Raw genomic sequence first — 16550 nt, forward strand, 5'->3', positions numbered from 1 at the left:
TTAAGCAAAGAAGGGGGCTGGGTGTTGCCAACGCCCTGATAATATCAATCACATAGAGCTTCCTCAATCTTAGGGCTATTAAAATCAAAGTTTCAACAATATCCCAGAGAATAACGCATTGACAATTTCTGGCAGCATATCATGTGCCATAGCATGTACATACAGAGATAAGGTTTTAACAATATCCATTTCACATTCAGCAACATGACAAGTCACAGTGGTGATATTCAGTGTTCCTGTTTTCTCGCCTATCCCATTCCCCTTTCCCTCAGTTTACTGCCGAGATATTACTTTTGTGTATGCTTGACTGTGGATAGCAAGTGGTGTGGAAATGTGCATTGCTCCCGCTGGATCCAGAAATCAAGTTCGTGCATTTTGATAACATTTAGGACTTGGGTTCATGTCAGACCAAAAACTTGATAAGAATTCTGTCCTAAAGACTACCTGACTTGCCAAATTCTCAGATTGGTCAAGTCAGGTCTTATGTTTGAACTTCCCAGGCAGTTGTTCCAGCTCTGGTGTCATATTTGATTGGAATGTTTTGAATTGGTGTTTCATTGCATACAGGCATGTGAAAAAGAGAGCAGTAGAGTTATTAATGTGCATACTGTATCCTGGAATTGAAGTCACATCTAGAGATGGAATCCAATATTTTGTTCTCATGTGGCTGCACACTGCCTGCCTGTCAAGATTGATTTGAGAGAGCACCTCTATGCATTTATCACAACCCCAGTGCCTGCCTTGGGTCATTCTCAAGCGAGGACTACTTTGATGCTGCATCCTTTATTTATTTTTTTTTTTTTTACAAATACCCGAGTGAACATGGTAAATATTACTACATTTCTCGAACACCACTTTTGTTTTATTTACAACAAAATTTTACATACATGGGTAGTTACTTGAATCCTGTAGTTCTTGTAAAGTTTCTACTTAGAAGTCCATTTCTACTTTGTTCTGCTTCCATATCGGTCTTAAATTCCTCGAGTACACTCTAACAGGTATGACTGCCTTGTGGTGGCATGTGGCACCTTCTCTCAGGCAGTAGTGCCAAGGATAGATGTAAAACAGAAAGGTAAAGCTCAGTAAGTACATCTATCAACTGCAGCAGTTCGATTAGCTGGAATGCTGCTGCCTTCGCTCGTGTGGATTGTTCTTTTCAGTAAATCTTACCTCCTTTCCCTGTAACTAACAGGACATTTACATGAATATCACAAACTAGCAAGATAAGACATTATTTAAAGAGTCAATGCCCCTTTATTGCAGGTTCCAATGTCATAAATAATGGTGGATGTTACTGAAGCCAGATGGAATGTAAGAGGCAAAGCTGTGCTAGCATTCACCTCTCATGGCAGAACCATCCCTTGAGGGTGGTCTACATGGAGCACAGAAGAAAGAGAACCAAAATTATGTGTTGTAGTCGCACTCCCATTCAACAAATTGTGAAGGACATTGTCCTGCATACGATATGACATGTATAGACACACATGCTATTTACTTTCCTCTTGGTGACCCTACAGCTACTCCATATCATATCATATCATTCAGATGCAAGACACATTAGACTAACATTCAAAACGTTGAATTTATTTAATGACAACTCTCTTTGTTCTGGTTCACGGACATATGCTGCTGGGTCATCACGGTTTTTGGCATGTTCTGTTTTGTAGTGAAGAGGAAACATATTTGCTCAGCCAATCTCATCATCATTACATATCACTGCCTGAACAGACAAGAAGGCGCCTGCCTTTTTAACTGGAAAGGATCTTGGTTACTGCAGTAGCTGGCAACAGATACTCCTACACATTTTCCAGCAAAAATGTTTATTGTAAGTATCCATTCCGTTCCATTCTGCTCTAGTTTGAACATGTATGTATATACAGTGGGTGCCAAGACCCCAGGCCTATATAGCACTTTAGTATTTTTAACATACCTTTAAGGAGACACATACAAAATTGTCAAGAGTCAATTAACAAAAGTTTTGGGTGCAGAGATTACTAAATGACAAGGCACAGTTTTCCCATACTCATACCTCTCTTAAAAGCTAGACCAGTTTCCTTTATATGGTTTACATAAAGCCGCTGGATCCCTTCTTCTTCCACAGACGCCAATGAAAAACCTATGAAGATATCAAAATACACTTACATTTAAAGAAAAGAAAATAAGAAATATTTTTACCTAAATTATGAACTCAATGGTACTGAAATATTAGTCAGAATCAATTTCCCTGAACATGTTCTGTGCCATTCATGCCGATTAATCCAATATAACATTTCCAAATGGACTGTCCTTACAACACATCTAACTTCTATAATAGTTCAACACAAACAATGTTAATGCTGAATCTTACAAGTCACTACAGGAAAAGTATGTCTAATCAACACAAGGAATCCAGTAGCTTGACATTTTTTGTTTGTTTTTGGGTTTTATATAGCGCGAACACGACCCAAAGGTATCACAGTACTTTACATGAGCACTAGTTGTGTTTGAGACTGATACATTAATTTTATTAGGCGAGGGGAGAGTAAGTGATTTGAGACAGGATGTTGAGCTGTCCCTGCCAAGACTCGAACCTGGTTCCTCGGCTTTGAGGTCGACCGCTCTATTCGTTAGGGCACATCCTCTCCCTAATGTAATTTGGTATTTTTTTTACACTGCTGTGATGACAAGTAGAGACAACAATATTCAACTATACTTTCATAAAGGCACTGGTTGAATAAGCTTTCAAAAATAGCAGAAAATAACATGCTTTGGAATGAATAAGTTGCTTAAGATATGGACGTTAGTATGGACATTGTAGTGGGCACACTGGTGCTAGCTCAAAACACGTTGATTGCCCTCCGACTCAATAAACACACATGGCTTATTGCAGGGATTCAAGTGGGATGAAAAAATGTGGGGGGGGGGGACTCTAAAAGAAGTGAGGTCAATGTAATTATGGTGTGGCTTAAACATGTAACCAACATTTCTGCCATTTCCATTGTGGGACACCGACCCGTATTTTGGTCCCTCTCTGTGCTTTCTGTTATTGCATCCAGCTCCATAACACGACACCTGACATACACCTAAAACCAGCCAGGACTACTACTGGCTTTGCCAGTGGTTGTTAGCTGTTTAAAATAAATGAATAATACCAATGATTTTGTTGTAAATATTAATAAAATGTTTCAGTTCGGAGACTGTGCATGAAACCTTACTGAGGCCTGTGAAAGGGGTAGTGGTCTTCAGAGCATCTCAGTCACTCTTGCTACGTTCACTCTGCGTTGGACTTGTACGTCATTTTTCTCTCCACATCTCGCCTTTCTGCATCTTAAATTCACCTCATCTTTTTCCTCTTCATCACCTTCTTCGTTCTCTCCTGAATGCACATCCTGGAATCTTCTTCACTTCACTACCCCATAAACACACAACATGCACTCTCAAATGTAAGTACTGCATTTTCTTTTACTTTCACCTTGTCAATATTTTGACTATTGTGGTGTACCTCCTTCACACACATTTGCACAGAATCACAATTGCAAATGGAATACCTGGCCATTGCTCTGTGCTCTCAGCAGAGAGACCAAGAGTTGGATGGCCATGTACTCAGCACTTTTTGACCCAGAGGCACTATAAGAAGCAGGCACTGCCTTCAGCCTCTTCCTGAACACCTGAAGGTGGCTCAGTGCAAAGTATGCACTACACACGAGTAACATGCGACATAAAAGAAATACACAAGCACTGTTTGGGAATGCACGGTAGTGAAACCTGTGAAATATAAACAGGAACGAAATCACTGACATGGATGACCTTAGCTTTTTTTACATTCATTACTCAGAACTCGATCAGCGTTTTTGCCACTGTAGTTAAAGACTTGAATATAGGGCCCGATAGGAACCCGTTTTAAAGACGGTTTTACCCCTTTGGCGCAGCGCACATTTTTGCCCTGTGCGGGCGATTTACATAGTGGGTGGGATTCAGATGGCCCCGGCCGTCCTCCGCACATGCCCACCGTGACGCATGACGGCCGGGAAGGGGTTAAATCATTACCGGGCCTGAGAGCTGGTCCCTTTGAAGCCCCGACTTGTTTTATGTTAGTTTTCAAAGTCACATAATGCTTCCTTCTAAATTACATGCAATAAACGATATTTCATTTGTTCAAAATAAACATAATGGCAGGTAATGTTGGTATTTTTTTTAACATTACTAATTAAGAGAGGACTAGGGAATAAATATTCAGTGGACTCGTGCCACGAAGAGTGGAATCCCTGTTCTACAAGCAGAAATCGTTTCGTGATAATAAAAAATATAAATGCTGTCAAATGAGTGCATTTTTAATGATAAAAGTTGATATGAGTCAGTGTTACGAGGGGCTGTCACTGATAAATTGTAGTTTGCCTTCAAAATACTTTTTTTTATGCTTCTGCCAAATAGCTCTAACCACTGCAGAAAAAGATAAATAGGCACACCACGTACACACCTCTCAAATATTTATACACTGATATTTCTAAGCAACCACATATTTAACATGAAGATTGGGAAAGATCAAAATAGTTATCAACCAAAAATCCAAAAAACTGGTTTATTTTGTGTAGTTTTCAAATAAAGGGAATTGTCTCGATATTCAATATAAAAATGTGTGTGGATTCAGGCAAGAACACAAATGCAGTTATGCATTTATGGCAAAGCTATGCTATTTTATAACAGACCGGCATCTACAACCCCATAATCACTAGTAGGCATATTTATCCTTAACAAGTTGACGTAGTACTAATAGACTTCCCCCGGGTTTCTAGCCGAAAGGGCTCTGAGAGGGTTGTCATTTTGTAAACTCTGTTTCATTACTTTTTCAGACCTCACCATGCCATTCAGAAGTGGCTTCACCACATTGGAGTGGGATTTCCAATGAAGAGCCCACGTGTAATGCCACCATTGACTGCAGTTCCAGTGTATGCAATTACTTTTATAGCTAATGAGGCTTGATCCTGCACAACTGGGTTGTAGTAGAAAACACAAATACAATAATAATGTGACTCCAACAAGGACAGACGTGATAGCAACTGGTGGGTCCACAAGTATTGTGGGACTGGAAACATTCTAACAGCCAAAAAACAAAGACAGCAAAATAAGCGAATCCTTCAGAGGTCAAACATCCAGTGATGCATGAATAGAATGCAAAATAGACTTATTTAAAGTAAGGAGCGAGCGAGAATGCTGAAAGTGAAGCAGGTGACAGGAGCAAAAATTGTCAAAGAACTTCAGTAAAGTGATGTTTATCATCCCCCAATGACATTTAATTACAACACCACTTAATTTATCAATGTTTCTATTAAGCCAATCAATGTAATGCAGAAAGCGTAAACACATTTGACGCTTATTTAGAAGTATTGATGACCTCACGTGGAAATAAAAGGGTGACATTCTGAGCTACCAAAAAAAGCTATCTGGCTATGAGATGAGGTTACAAAGAGCAGGAAACAAGCAGAGATCGGCATGCATGAGCGTTTACGTCTGAATTTGAGGAAGTGTGTAAAAAAAGGTGAAAGTTGGTGGGCTTATTAAAATATCAAGAGAATCACATTATTGTCATAGTGATGACGTAGAGAATGTGGATGCCCAAGAAGAAGGCTGAGATTGAGAAGAGGGCTTCAGAACCTTCATTTCGTTTACCGATGAGATTAGGGAAGATTGCATAGAAAATGAGAGCAGGTAGAGAATAGGCCTGGGTGGTAAATTCCGTTCCGCTTGCGGAATTTGGGTAATTTTGCGTTCCGGGGAGAACGAGGAATTGTCAAAAATTCCGTGGCTTCGTGGAATTTCTTGCTTGTTCGCGCTTTCAAAATGCGTTTGCAAGATATTTCTCCCAGAGCATGCAAACAGCATTCGCGAACAGGAAAAAAGCATCACGAACGGGCGGAACAAGCAATTCCGCGCGTTCGCTGAACTTTTGCATGCTAGTGGAAATTTTTTACCGTTTTGCAGAGCTTTGCGTAGCGCAACTACGCAAATTCCGCTCACCCCTAGTAGAGAAGACCATTTAATACTGTACAGTACCCTTTTTTTACTGGACAGGACTGGGTATATACACAACCCTATCAGAAACCCCATCTCACCCTCCCCTGCTACCAACCACCTCAGAAATCTCATAATTATAATAGGAAAGACAATGCAACCCTATCCCTTTCAACCGGATGTATGACGTTACAACGCATACATTTACAACGCATACCTTTACCACGCAATTTTTACAACGCAGGATCCATTACAACGAAATACCATTACAACGCATTTTTTTACATCGCAGATGCCTTTACAACGCATACCATTACAACGTAAGTATTGGTAAGTATATAATTCCAAACTTCCAAACTGCTGTACAAGCTTTAGTCATCCCTCGAATAGACTACGGAATTGCGGCCCTCAGCGGTCTCCCGCTATCCACAACAGCACCCTTAAGAGCCTCCCTGAACGCTGCCGCGAGACTCATTACAGGCTCTAGAAAACATTCGCACATATCCCCAGACTTAAAGTCTCTAAAATGGCTGCCTTTTGAAGCCAGAATACAGCTAAAAATTGCAGTTATGACACACGCGGCCGTGCACCACAAGGCACCCAACTACCTCGCTCAAAAGCTGTCTATATCAGGAGGTTCGAGATCCAATAGAAGTACAAAAAATCTACTCCTGAAACCTCGTAGATTCCGGAAAGTGAAAACTTACAAGCGCTCCTTCTCAGGAATGGCACCCAGGATCTGGAATGCGCTCCCTCCTGAAACCAGACTGATCTCCTCCACTGCACTCTTCAAGAAAGAGGTGAAAACAATCCTTCTGGCCAAGATCTCCTGATCGTTATAGATGTTGGTTCAGAGACTCTGCATTGCCTTATACCACTGCTCACCCTATCCCTTGGCACTATACTCTCTCTGTTGGGGGCACTACTACGCTACTCTCTTACTACCGACCAAGATATGTTACACGTTGGTTTTCTGATCCACCTAAACACCTCTGTAGTGATCAATGATTTGTGCTATCCTATACTACTTCCTTACCTGATTGTATATGGATTGGTTTTATGTATGTTTTATTATCCATGTTATTACCATGTCATTGACTATTATATTGTTCCCATTATCTCTGTTGACTCCTACTGCACCTACCCTGTCTTGTGAAGCGCTCTGATATCTGTAAGGATCCTGTTCGCGCTATATAAAACTTTGAATAAATAAATAAATAAATAAATAATATTTTTATAAATGTAAATTAATTAAAATTAATATAATTTAATTTTAATTTATTTTTACCCTGTACCCCTGTACCCCAAAACCTAGCCCTGAACCCTAAAAATACCCCTTTACCCAAAAACCCAAACCTAGCCCTGAACCCTAAAAATACCCCTTTACCCCAAAACCCAAACCTAGCCCTGAACCCTAAAAATACCCCTTTACCCAAAAACCCAAACCTAGCCCTGAACCCTAAAAATACCCCTTTACCCAAAAACCCAAACCTATCACATTTTTAATAAAATTATATACTTACCAATACTTACGTTGTAATGGTATGCGTTGTAAAGGCATCTGCGATGTAAAAAAATGCGTTGTAATGGTATTTCGTTGTAATGGATCCTGCGTTGTAAAAATTGCGTGGTAAAGGTAGGTCGTTGTAAAAGTTGCGTTGTAACGGTTGTATACCCTTTCAACCATGTGCATCTTCATGCACATCCCTATGATCCTCTACGAACCCTGCATAGTTCTCATTTCCTCCTCCTCTTTCCGTCATTGCCCTTAACAGTGCTCTACCCTGCCCCCTCCCCAAACCGTATACTACTTGTCCTCTCCGACTATGTTCAAGCTAGCTTAATCCGCTCCCTGACCCTGGTCCTAGAAATGGCTTTTTGATATTAGTGCTCACATCTGGAAAGGTCTGAATGTCCAAGTTTCTGTGCAGAACTTTTCCATGTTTCCTGACCATATTCATAGCCTGCTGCCAGACCGGCTCATTCTGGAGTGTGGCAATGATCCGGCACCTACTCTGTCTTCCAGGGGTTTTCAGTGTTCTAGAACATTGGTAAACTCAGAATAAATTACTTTTAATTTATTAGATACTATGTGATATAAAGTGGTCATGAATCCCATGGGAGTGAGCAACGTGACCACATTCTGCACTAAGCTCGAGTAGTCAGTGACTATTATACTTTTGGGGACATCTCTTTATAGGACACTAGCGCGCATACAAACATGCACATGTCCTCTGTTCTATTCTAACATGCTACTTTGAGATTTCAAATGCTGAAAATGTAAGCAGTTAATATATAAGGAATATGCTACTTACCAGTATGCATCTGTTCTTGGCATAGAGGGCTGCAGAGTGGTACATTTATGAATAGATCGCCATCTGGTGTTGGGCTCGGATGATTGCACTTTGTTTTTCTTCTGGAGAAGTCTTTGTCGTCATAGGTGACTCCTCCTCTCGGTGTTAGTGCGCATGGGCATCGGCTCCATCCTTAGATTGTTTTGCCATAGTAGGGTTAGATGGAGTAGTGTAGTGTAGTACATAAAGATATGCCCATGTAAATGTATCTAAATAAGATAATGTTGGGACAGACACAGGTTTCCGGGGAGGCAGGGAGGGCATGTACCACTCTGCAGCCCTCTATGCCAAGAACAGATGCATACTGGTAAGTAGCATATTCCGTTCGAGGCATATGGGCTGCAGATGGTACATTTATGAATAGATTGTACAGCAGTTACCTCCCTAGCGGTGGTCACCAGTGTCTGTCGCAACTGTCTGAAATAGAGTTTTTAATACAGCTTGGCCCACTCTGGCTTGTTGTGCAGCCTGTACATCAACACAGTAGTGCTTTGTGAATGTATGTGGTGTAGACCAAGTTGCTGCTCTACATATGTCATCTAGGGGAATGTTCCCTAAGAATGCCATAGATGCTCCTAGTTTTCTTGTGGAATGAGCTCTAGGAGGAACAGTTAATGTTCTCTTTGCTTTAATGTAACATATTTGTATACATCTTACAATCCATCTTGCGATGCCTGCTTTAGAGATAGGATTGCCCTTATGTGTTGGGGAAAATGCTACAAATAGTTGTTTAGTTTTCCTGAAGTCTTGTGTTCTTTCTATGTAGTACAAAATGGCTCTTTTAACATCTAGTGTATGTAGAGCCCTTTCTGCCACCATCTGTGGCTTTGGAAAGAAGACTGGTAATTCCACTGGCTGATTGATGTGGAATGCTGAAATTACTTTAGGCAAGAACTTTGGGTTTGTTCTAAGAACCACTTTATTCTGGTGTATCTGTAGGAATGGTTCTTGTATTGTTAATGCCTGTAACTCGCTTACTCTTCTGAGTGAGGTAATGGCTATAAGGAATGCCACCTTCCATGTAAGGAATTGTATTTCGCACCTATGCATAGGTTCGAAGGGTGGCCCCATTAGTCTGGTGAGTACTACGTTGAGGTTCCAGACTGGGGAAGGTGGTAATCTTGGTGGAATGACTCTTTTAAGACCTTCCATGAATGCTTTTATCGCTGGTACTCTGAACAGTGATATGCGCTGCCTGTTTTGTAGGTATGCTGCTATAGCTGCTAGATGTACTCTGATAGATGTGTACGCTAGATTACATTGCTGTAAGTGTAACAAGTAGCAAATAATCTCCCTTGTTGATACGTCTAGAGGGTTGATATTGTTATTAGTACAGTGTATAGCAAACCTCTTCCACTTAGCTGCATAGCATGCTCTGGTGGTTGGACGTCTCGCTTGTTTAATTATTTCCATGCAATTTGGGGGGAGATCTAAGTACCCAAATTCTAGGATTTCAGGAGCCAGATCGCCAAGTTCAATTGAGTTGGATCTGGGTGCATTATTTCTCCATGGTTCTGTGTAAGGTGCATGGGTAGAATTCGTAGCTTTTGATGTGGCACTTGTGAGAGTTGCAGGAGCGTGGTGAACCACGGCTGTCTTGCCCACGTGGGTGCTACTAGTATCATGGTCATTGAACGTTGTTGCAGTTTCCTGACCACTAATGGGATTAGTGGGAGAGGGGGAAAAGCGTATGCAAATTTGTTGGACCAATTTATCCATAACGCATTGCCCTGCGACAGGTGATGTGGGTACCTGGACGCGAAGCTTTGGCATTTTGCGTTCTGATGAGTGGCAAATAGGTCTATCTCTGGTTGTCCCCATCTTTGGAAGAATGGCTGCAGTATTTGTTGGTGCAGTTCCCATTCGTGTATTTGTTCCGACTGTCTGCTTAAGATGTCTGCTATCTGGTTTTGAACTCCTGGTAGGTGTTCGGCTAACAGATAGATGTTTTGAGGAATGGCCCATCTCCAAATTTCCTGTGCTAGTCTGGATAATTGGAGAGAGTGCGTCCCCCCCTGTTTTTGAATATAATACATTGCTGTCATGTTGTCTGTTCTGATCAGGACTGCTTTGTGGATAACATGTATCTGAAAGGCTTTCAATGCTAGAAACACTGCCAGTAGTTCTAGATAGTTGATGTGCAGTGTTCTTTCCTGCACACTCCACCTTCCTTGTACTGTGTATTTGTCCATATGTGCTCCCCATCCGGTGAGCGAGATGCGTCTGCTGTTATTGTCACCTGTGGAATTGGCTCTAGGAACGACCGCCCCTTGGTAATGTTTGTTCTGTTCCACCACTTCAGAGAGCGGTGTGTGCGGTCGTCTACCAACACCAGATCCGTAATCTGTCCTTGAGCCTGATTCCACTGTGTCGCTAAGCATTCTTGTAGCGGACGCATTTGTAGTTTTGCATATGGTATTAGCAGTATGCAGGATGACATCATGCCTAATAGCTGCATGAACACTCTTGCTGTTAGTGAGTGTTGTGGCTGAAATCTCTGAATGATTGTAAGCATTGCTTGGACTCTGATTGGGTTGGGGTACACTTTGGCTTTTTCTGTGTCTATGGTAGCCCCCAGATATTGTTGAACTTTGTTTGGTTGTAGGTGTGACTTTGTGTAGTTCACCGTGAACCCTAGCTGGTGTAGTAGCTGAATTGTCTTTTGTGTGTGTTGCAGACACTCCTCTTGCGACCTGGCTTTTATTAGCCAGTCGTCCAAGTATGGGAAGACATGAATTTGTTGTCTTCTTAGGTGAGCTGCTACCACTGCCAGGCATTTTGTGAACACCCTTGGTGCCGTCGTGACACCAAATGGGAGGACTTTGAACTGATAATGTTGTCCTTCTACCACAAACCTGAGGTATTTCCTGTGGGCTTTGTGAATAGGGATATGAAAGTAAGCGTCTTTTAGATCCAGTGTAGAAAGAAAGTCCCCTTTCTTCAGTAAAGGAAGTACTTGTTGGAGCGTGACCATGTGGAAATGTTCCGAATTTATGTATGCGTTGAGAGGTCTTAGGTCCAGTATTGGCCTTAGAGACCCGTCCTTTTTGGGGATTAGGAAGTATAGGGAGTATACTCCTGTTCCCTGTTGGTGCTGTGGAACCTTCTCTATGGCATGCTTTTCTTGTTTCATTGGACGCTGTTTGGGGGGGATGTTTGGTGGGGTAGCTGTGAGTTCTAGGCAATAACCATGTTGGATAATTTGTCTTACCCACTTGTCTGATGTGATGTTTTCCCAGACAGGTAGGAACTGTGATAGGCGTCCCCCTACCGGTGTTATATGGTCTGGGGGAAGCTCTATGAAGTCACTGTTTTGGGGTTGGAGAGTTGCGGTTGTTGTTGTTTCCGCGACCTCTACCCTTGTTGTTGTTACCCCTGTATCCACCTCTAGAATTACCTCTGGGTGATGTAGGTGTAAAAGAGGTTTGCTGTTGGTTTGTACCTGTACTTTTGGATCCTCCTCTATAGGTGGATCTACGAAAGGAACCTCTTTGTGTCGGCTGTTGCAATGCTCCCATTGATTTAGCCGTTTCTGTATCCTTTTTCATTTTTTCTAGGGCCTCATCTGTCCCTGTGCCAAAAAGTGTTTTCCCATCAAAAGGTTGGTTAAGTAACGAGGTTTGTACCTCTTGTTTGAATCCTGACACTCTGAGCCATGCATGTCTCCTTAACATGATGCTTGTATTTGTCGACCTTGCCGCAGTTTCTGCCGCGTCTAGGGCGCACTTTATTGAAGTGTTAGTAATTAACTTCCCTTCTTGTATAAGTTGATCAGCTCTCCTTTGATGTTCTTTAGGGAGATGTTTGATGAGTGTTTCTAACTCATCATAATGCGCTCTGTCATACCTTGCAAGTAGTGCTTGCGTATTAGCTATGCGCCAACTGTTTGCCGCTTGAGATGCTACTCTCTTGCCAGAGGCATCTATTAGTTTAGACTCTTTGTCAGGAGGTGGCGCTTCTCCTGTAGATAAAGAGTTTGCTCTCTTGCGAGCGTTTGTGACCACTAGTGAGTCTAGAGGAATTTGTCCCTTAATGTATATTGGGTCTTTTGGAGCTGCCCTATATTTTTTATCAATTCTTGGGTTCAATACCCTAGCCCTCACTGGGTCTTTGAATATCTCTGATGTATGACTGAGAAGGCCTTTTAGCATTGGTAGTGTTCCTGATGTTTTTTGTGCAGTAGGTAGTGTCTCTAATAAGAAGTCCTGTACTAGAGGTTCTGTATGTAGGTCTACCTTATGAAATGTTGCTGCTCTAGTAATGAGTTGTGCAAACCCAGTATTGTCATCAGGAGGTGAAGGTTTTGAGGGATATGACTCAAGGTCGGTATCATTACCTGATCCCACATTATACTCCTCCCATGGGTCTGCCTCCTCTGGGATTGTGTCCTCATCATCCCCAGGGTGTCCCCCCTCCCCTGTGTCACTCTCTCCATCCGTTGTAGGTGTAGATGGACGTGTGGGAGGAATATCTGGTCTATTGTGAGGAAGAGGCGAAGATGGTGTGTGAGGTTTGGGAGAAGGGGGAGGAGTTGTATTCGTCCCCATTGTTCTCTTCTTTGGATGAGCCTTGTCGTCCAAATGTTCATGTTTCCTCTTTTTAGGTAGTTCTGTGACTACCTTGCCAGTCTTTGGGTCAATAAACAAAGTCTTTTGTTTAGGATCCGTTCCGTGTTCCTGTGTCGGTACCGCAGTTTTCGGTTCCGAAAGGTGTTTTTTCTTTGAAATGTCCATTTGTATTTTCGGTGCCGAAGTTTTGTTCGGATCCGACTTCTTCGGTATCGAAGATGTCCCCGGTGTCGAGGGTGTTTTCGGCGCCGAAGCGTGCTTCGGTGTCGACATGGACTGCTTCGACTTCGAGCTTTCCTTGACCTGGTGCTTCGGTGTCGATGTGGTCGGTTTATCGGAGCCGGAACCACTATGATGGGGGACCGAGTGTTTCGGTTTCTGTTTCGTTGCCGGGCTCGAAGGCGGGGCGTTGGAAACTTTTTTCGGTTGTCTGACCGGGCTCGAGGGCGGGGTCGACACCGTGCGGGGTCTGTTTTTCGGTAAAGGGACGTCGTCACTCACGGTTTGTTGGACGTCGATTTCCTCGACGTCGGACTCGTCCGCTTCTGACCCCGCCTCGTCGGCCTCTTCTTCCTCCTCTTCTGGGTGCTGGTCCTCGAACAGCTCCGGGATTGCTTGTGACTGCATTCTCGATACCTCGTGTCTTCGGGCTCGACGGTTTCTAATCGTCGACTTTGACGAGAACGCTGCACAGGCCTCACAGTCCCTGGATTCGTGTTCAGGGGACAAGCAGAGGTTACACACTTCGTGTAGGTCCTTGTGTGGGAACTTAGCACCACACGTTGGACATTTTTTGAATGGAGTCCTTTCCATGGACCCCGGGCTGGACTACGTCGAGTTTCTCGTAGTCGTCGTCCTTCGAATCGCGTCGGTATGGAGTGAAGTCGCGTTCGATAACGATACCGTCGATTTGGAAAGGAATACGCGCCGGTTATAACCTTCTTTGTTGAAGTCGGTCCGGAGCGCTTCGATCCTCATCCGAACCCGATGGCGGAAAAAAACAATCTAAGGATGGAGCCGATGCCCATGCGCACTAACACCGAGAGGAGGAGTCACCTATGACGACAAAGACTTCTCCAGAAGAAAAACAAAGTGCAATCATCCGAGCCCAACACCAGATGGCGATCTATTCATAAATGTACCATCTGCAGCCCATATGCCTCGAACACGCATTTACTATTAGCTAATTTGCCTAACATATAAGATTTGCAGCACTTTTACTATATGACTGTACTCCAGGTAACTAGACGGCATTACACTGTACTTCTCTACAGTCTGTCTATAGTCTGTTTCCAACTAGAATTAAAGTCCATAACAAAGCTCTGAGCATTGTTAAGTCCTATAGTGATCGAAAACATGCATGGAGGTCTTTTCTGAATAACAGCCTTTGTCGTAACCTGGGTGCTGTCCTAGAGGTTAGTGCTCAATCTTGACATGTAGAAAACTGTTGTGGATGCTGTCCCAGAATAGTCAGAAATCCTTTTTCTGCCCACCCAGTGTTAAAAAGGGTGTTATTAAAGACTTTCCTGTCTACAGCACAGATGGAAACAGGTATTCCTCAGGCAATTCAACTTCCATTGGGGAGTGGAAGATACCCGCATGCAGGGTCAGGCTGGTAACCAAAAGCAGCCCTGGCAAAAATGCTCCAACCAGCCACTCTCTCTTCGTCTCCTCGCACAATCTCTTTTTTAATCCATACATGCTCTCCTCTCTCTCGCGCTCTCTCTCTCTCTCTACTGCTCTCTTCTCCCTCTCTGGTAGCATTCTCTCTACCTTCCCATCTCCTTTCCTCTCTCTCTCTCTCTCTTTCTCTCTCTCTCGAAGCCTCCCATGCCTGCTGCAGTTTACCTCTGGAAGCTGGGGAAAGTGAAAGAGTCCTCAGAAAAGACTCCAGGCTTTCAAAAACAGCCCCCAGTGCTCCAGTCCACGGGTGAAAAAGATCTGTCAGGCCCTGCTTGCATATTTCTGTTAAAATCCTTTATATCCAACAATGGCCTATTTTCCCCACTCACAACAAGGTCTTGAACTTGATTGTCACAAAGAAACCACAGAGATCTTAAATCCTCTCTATGTGAATTGGTCTGACCATTCCATTCAAAACGCAGCCTCGAGTCTACACGCTAAAGCTGAGGCTGTAAAGGCAGAGTGGAGTGCACACCCCTAACACGGTATTAGAGCTATATGACGATCACCAGCATCAAGAATAAACTAGCTCCTATCTCTTCCAAATAATTAAAGACCTCGGAAAAAAACCTCAAACTGACAGAATGTATAGATTCTTACCTATCGCTGTAGTTTTGCAGCTTGAAGACTTTCTGGATTCACTATACCGTGAATTATTCCGCCATCTAGTGGTTGGGTCCGGAATAGTAGTCTTTTCTCTTATTTTTTTTCGTGGCCCAGGTGGGCGTCGACAAACCATTTGGTGTACTTCGTGACGTCGACGTGCTTCCTCCGGAAGCTCCCACCTTTGGTCGCCATCTTCAGATTCTTTTTTCTTATTTTGTTATTCTTGTTTTCCTCTTGTATTCCAAAGTCTTCCTAATCCCTTCCCTCCTGTCTCATCTTTCTGGCGAAGGAGGGGGGGGGGTTCGCTAGTGAATCCAGAAAGTCTTCAAGCTGCAAAACTACACCGACAGCTAACTATACATTTTGCAGCGGGAATCTTTCTGGATTCACTATGCTGTGCATAGACTTTGTAGCGGTTTGTCCTTATTGTGGTGGCTGGGTGGAAGAGAAGCACTGGTTACTGAATGTGCTGTAAGACCTTCTGTCCCACTTGCGTTTCTTTGTTCATTTGGATATCTACACAGTAGTGCTTCGTGAACGTGTGCACTGAAGACCATGTTGCAGCTTGGTAAATGTCTTGAATAGGTGTGTTGGCTAGAAACGCAATTGTTGCTCCTTTCTTCCTTGTTGAGTGAGCATGAGCTGCTCCTTGTAACAGTTGCCCAGCTTGTTTGTGGCATAGTTGTATGGGTTGTGCAATCCTCTGTGCAATAGTATTTTTGGTAACTGGTCGTCCCAAAAAACTGCTGGCGCAGGAGACAGAGTTGCGTTGTCTTTCTTCACACCTTTGTCCTTTCTATAAAGTGCATCACGGCCCTCCTGGCGTCCAGTGTGTGCAGCGCCCTTTCTGTGCTGTGGTTGGTTTTTGGAAAAAAATAGGTATTTGGATTGTTTGGTTGATGTGGAACCGTGACACCACCTTCGTCATGAAGTGTGGGTCTGTTCTCATTACAATCCTATCACTGTGTATCTGCAGGTAGGGCTCTTGAAGTGTTAGCACCTGCAACTCACTTACTCTTCGTAGTGATGTGATAGCCACTAAGAAGGCCGTCTTTAGTGTGAGCATGTGCAGGGTAGCCTTGTGGATCGACTCAAATGATGCCTTCATCAATTGAGTTAGCATTACGTTGAGGTTCCATGCCAGTGCTGGCAATCTGTTTGGAGGTGCGATTCCCTTTGCTCCTTCCAGAAATCTTTTAACTACTTGGGAGGTGAATAAACTTTTCCCTCTTTCTCCTTTTGTGTAAGCCACTTTCACCGCTAAGTGTCCCCATAGGGCTGTGTTGCTTAGTTGACTTTGCAGTAGATGTGTTAAGTATTTTAGTACTGTAGACTCCTTTGTATTTTTCCT

At 43.1% G+C, this 16550-nt stretch overlaps 1 protein-coding gene across 1 annotated transcript in view; it reads right to left on the minus strand.

Moving 5' to 3' along the window:
• TIAM1 (TIAM Rac1 associated GEF 1) overlaps positions 1 to 16550 on the minus strand; it is a 444435-nt gene that overhangs the window by 125873 nt on the left and 302012 nt on the right. Inside the window, exon 13 of the mRNA XM_078658396.1 lies at positions 2030 to 2116. Within this exon, the coding sequence (XP_078514522.1) occupies positions 2030 to 2116 (87 nt within the window). The remainder of the gene's footprint in view (positions 1 to 2029; positions 2117 to 16550) is intronic.

This window comes from Lissotriton helveticus, chromosome 8 (genome assembly GCF_964261635.1).
Source record: "Lissotriton helveticus chromosome 8, aLisHel1.1, whole genome shotgun sequence".
Taxonomy (NCBI): domain Eukaryota; kingdom Metazoa; phylum Chordata; class Amphibia; order Caudata; family Salamandridae; genus Lissotriton; species Lissotriton helveticus.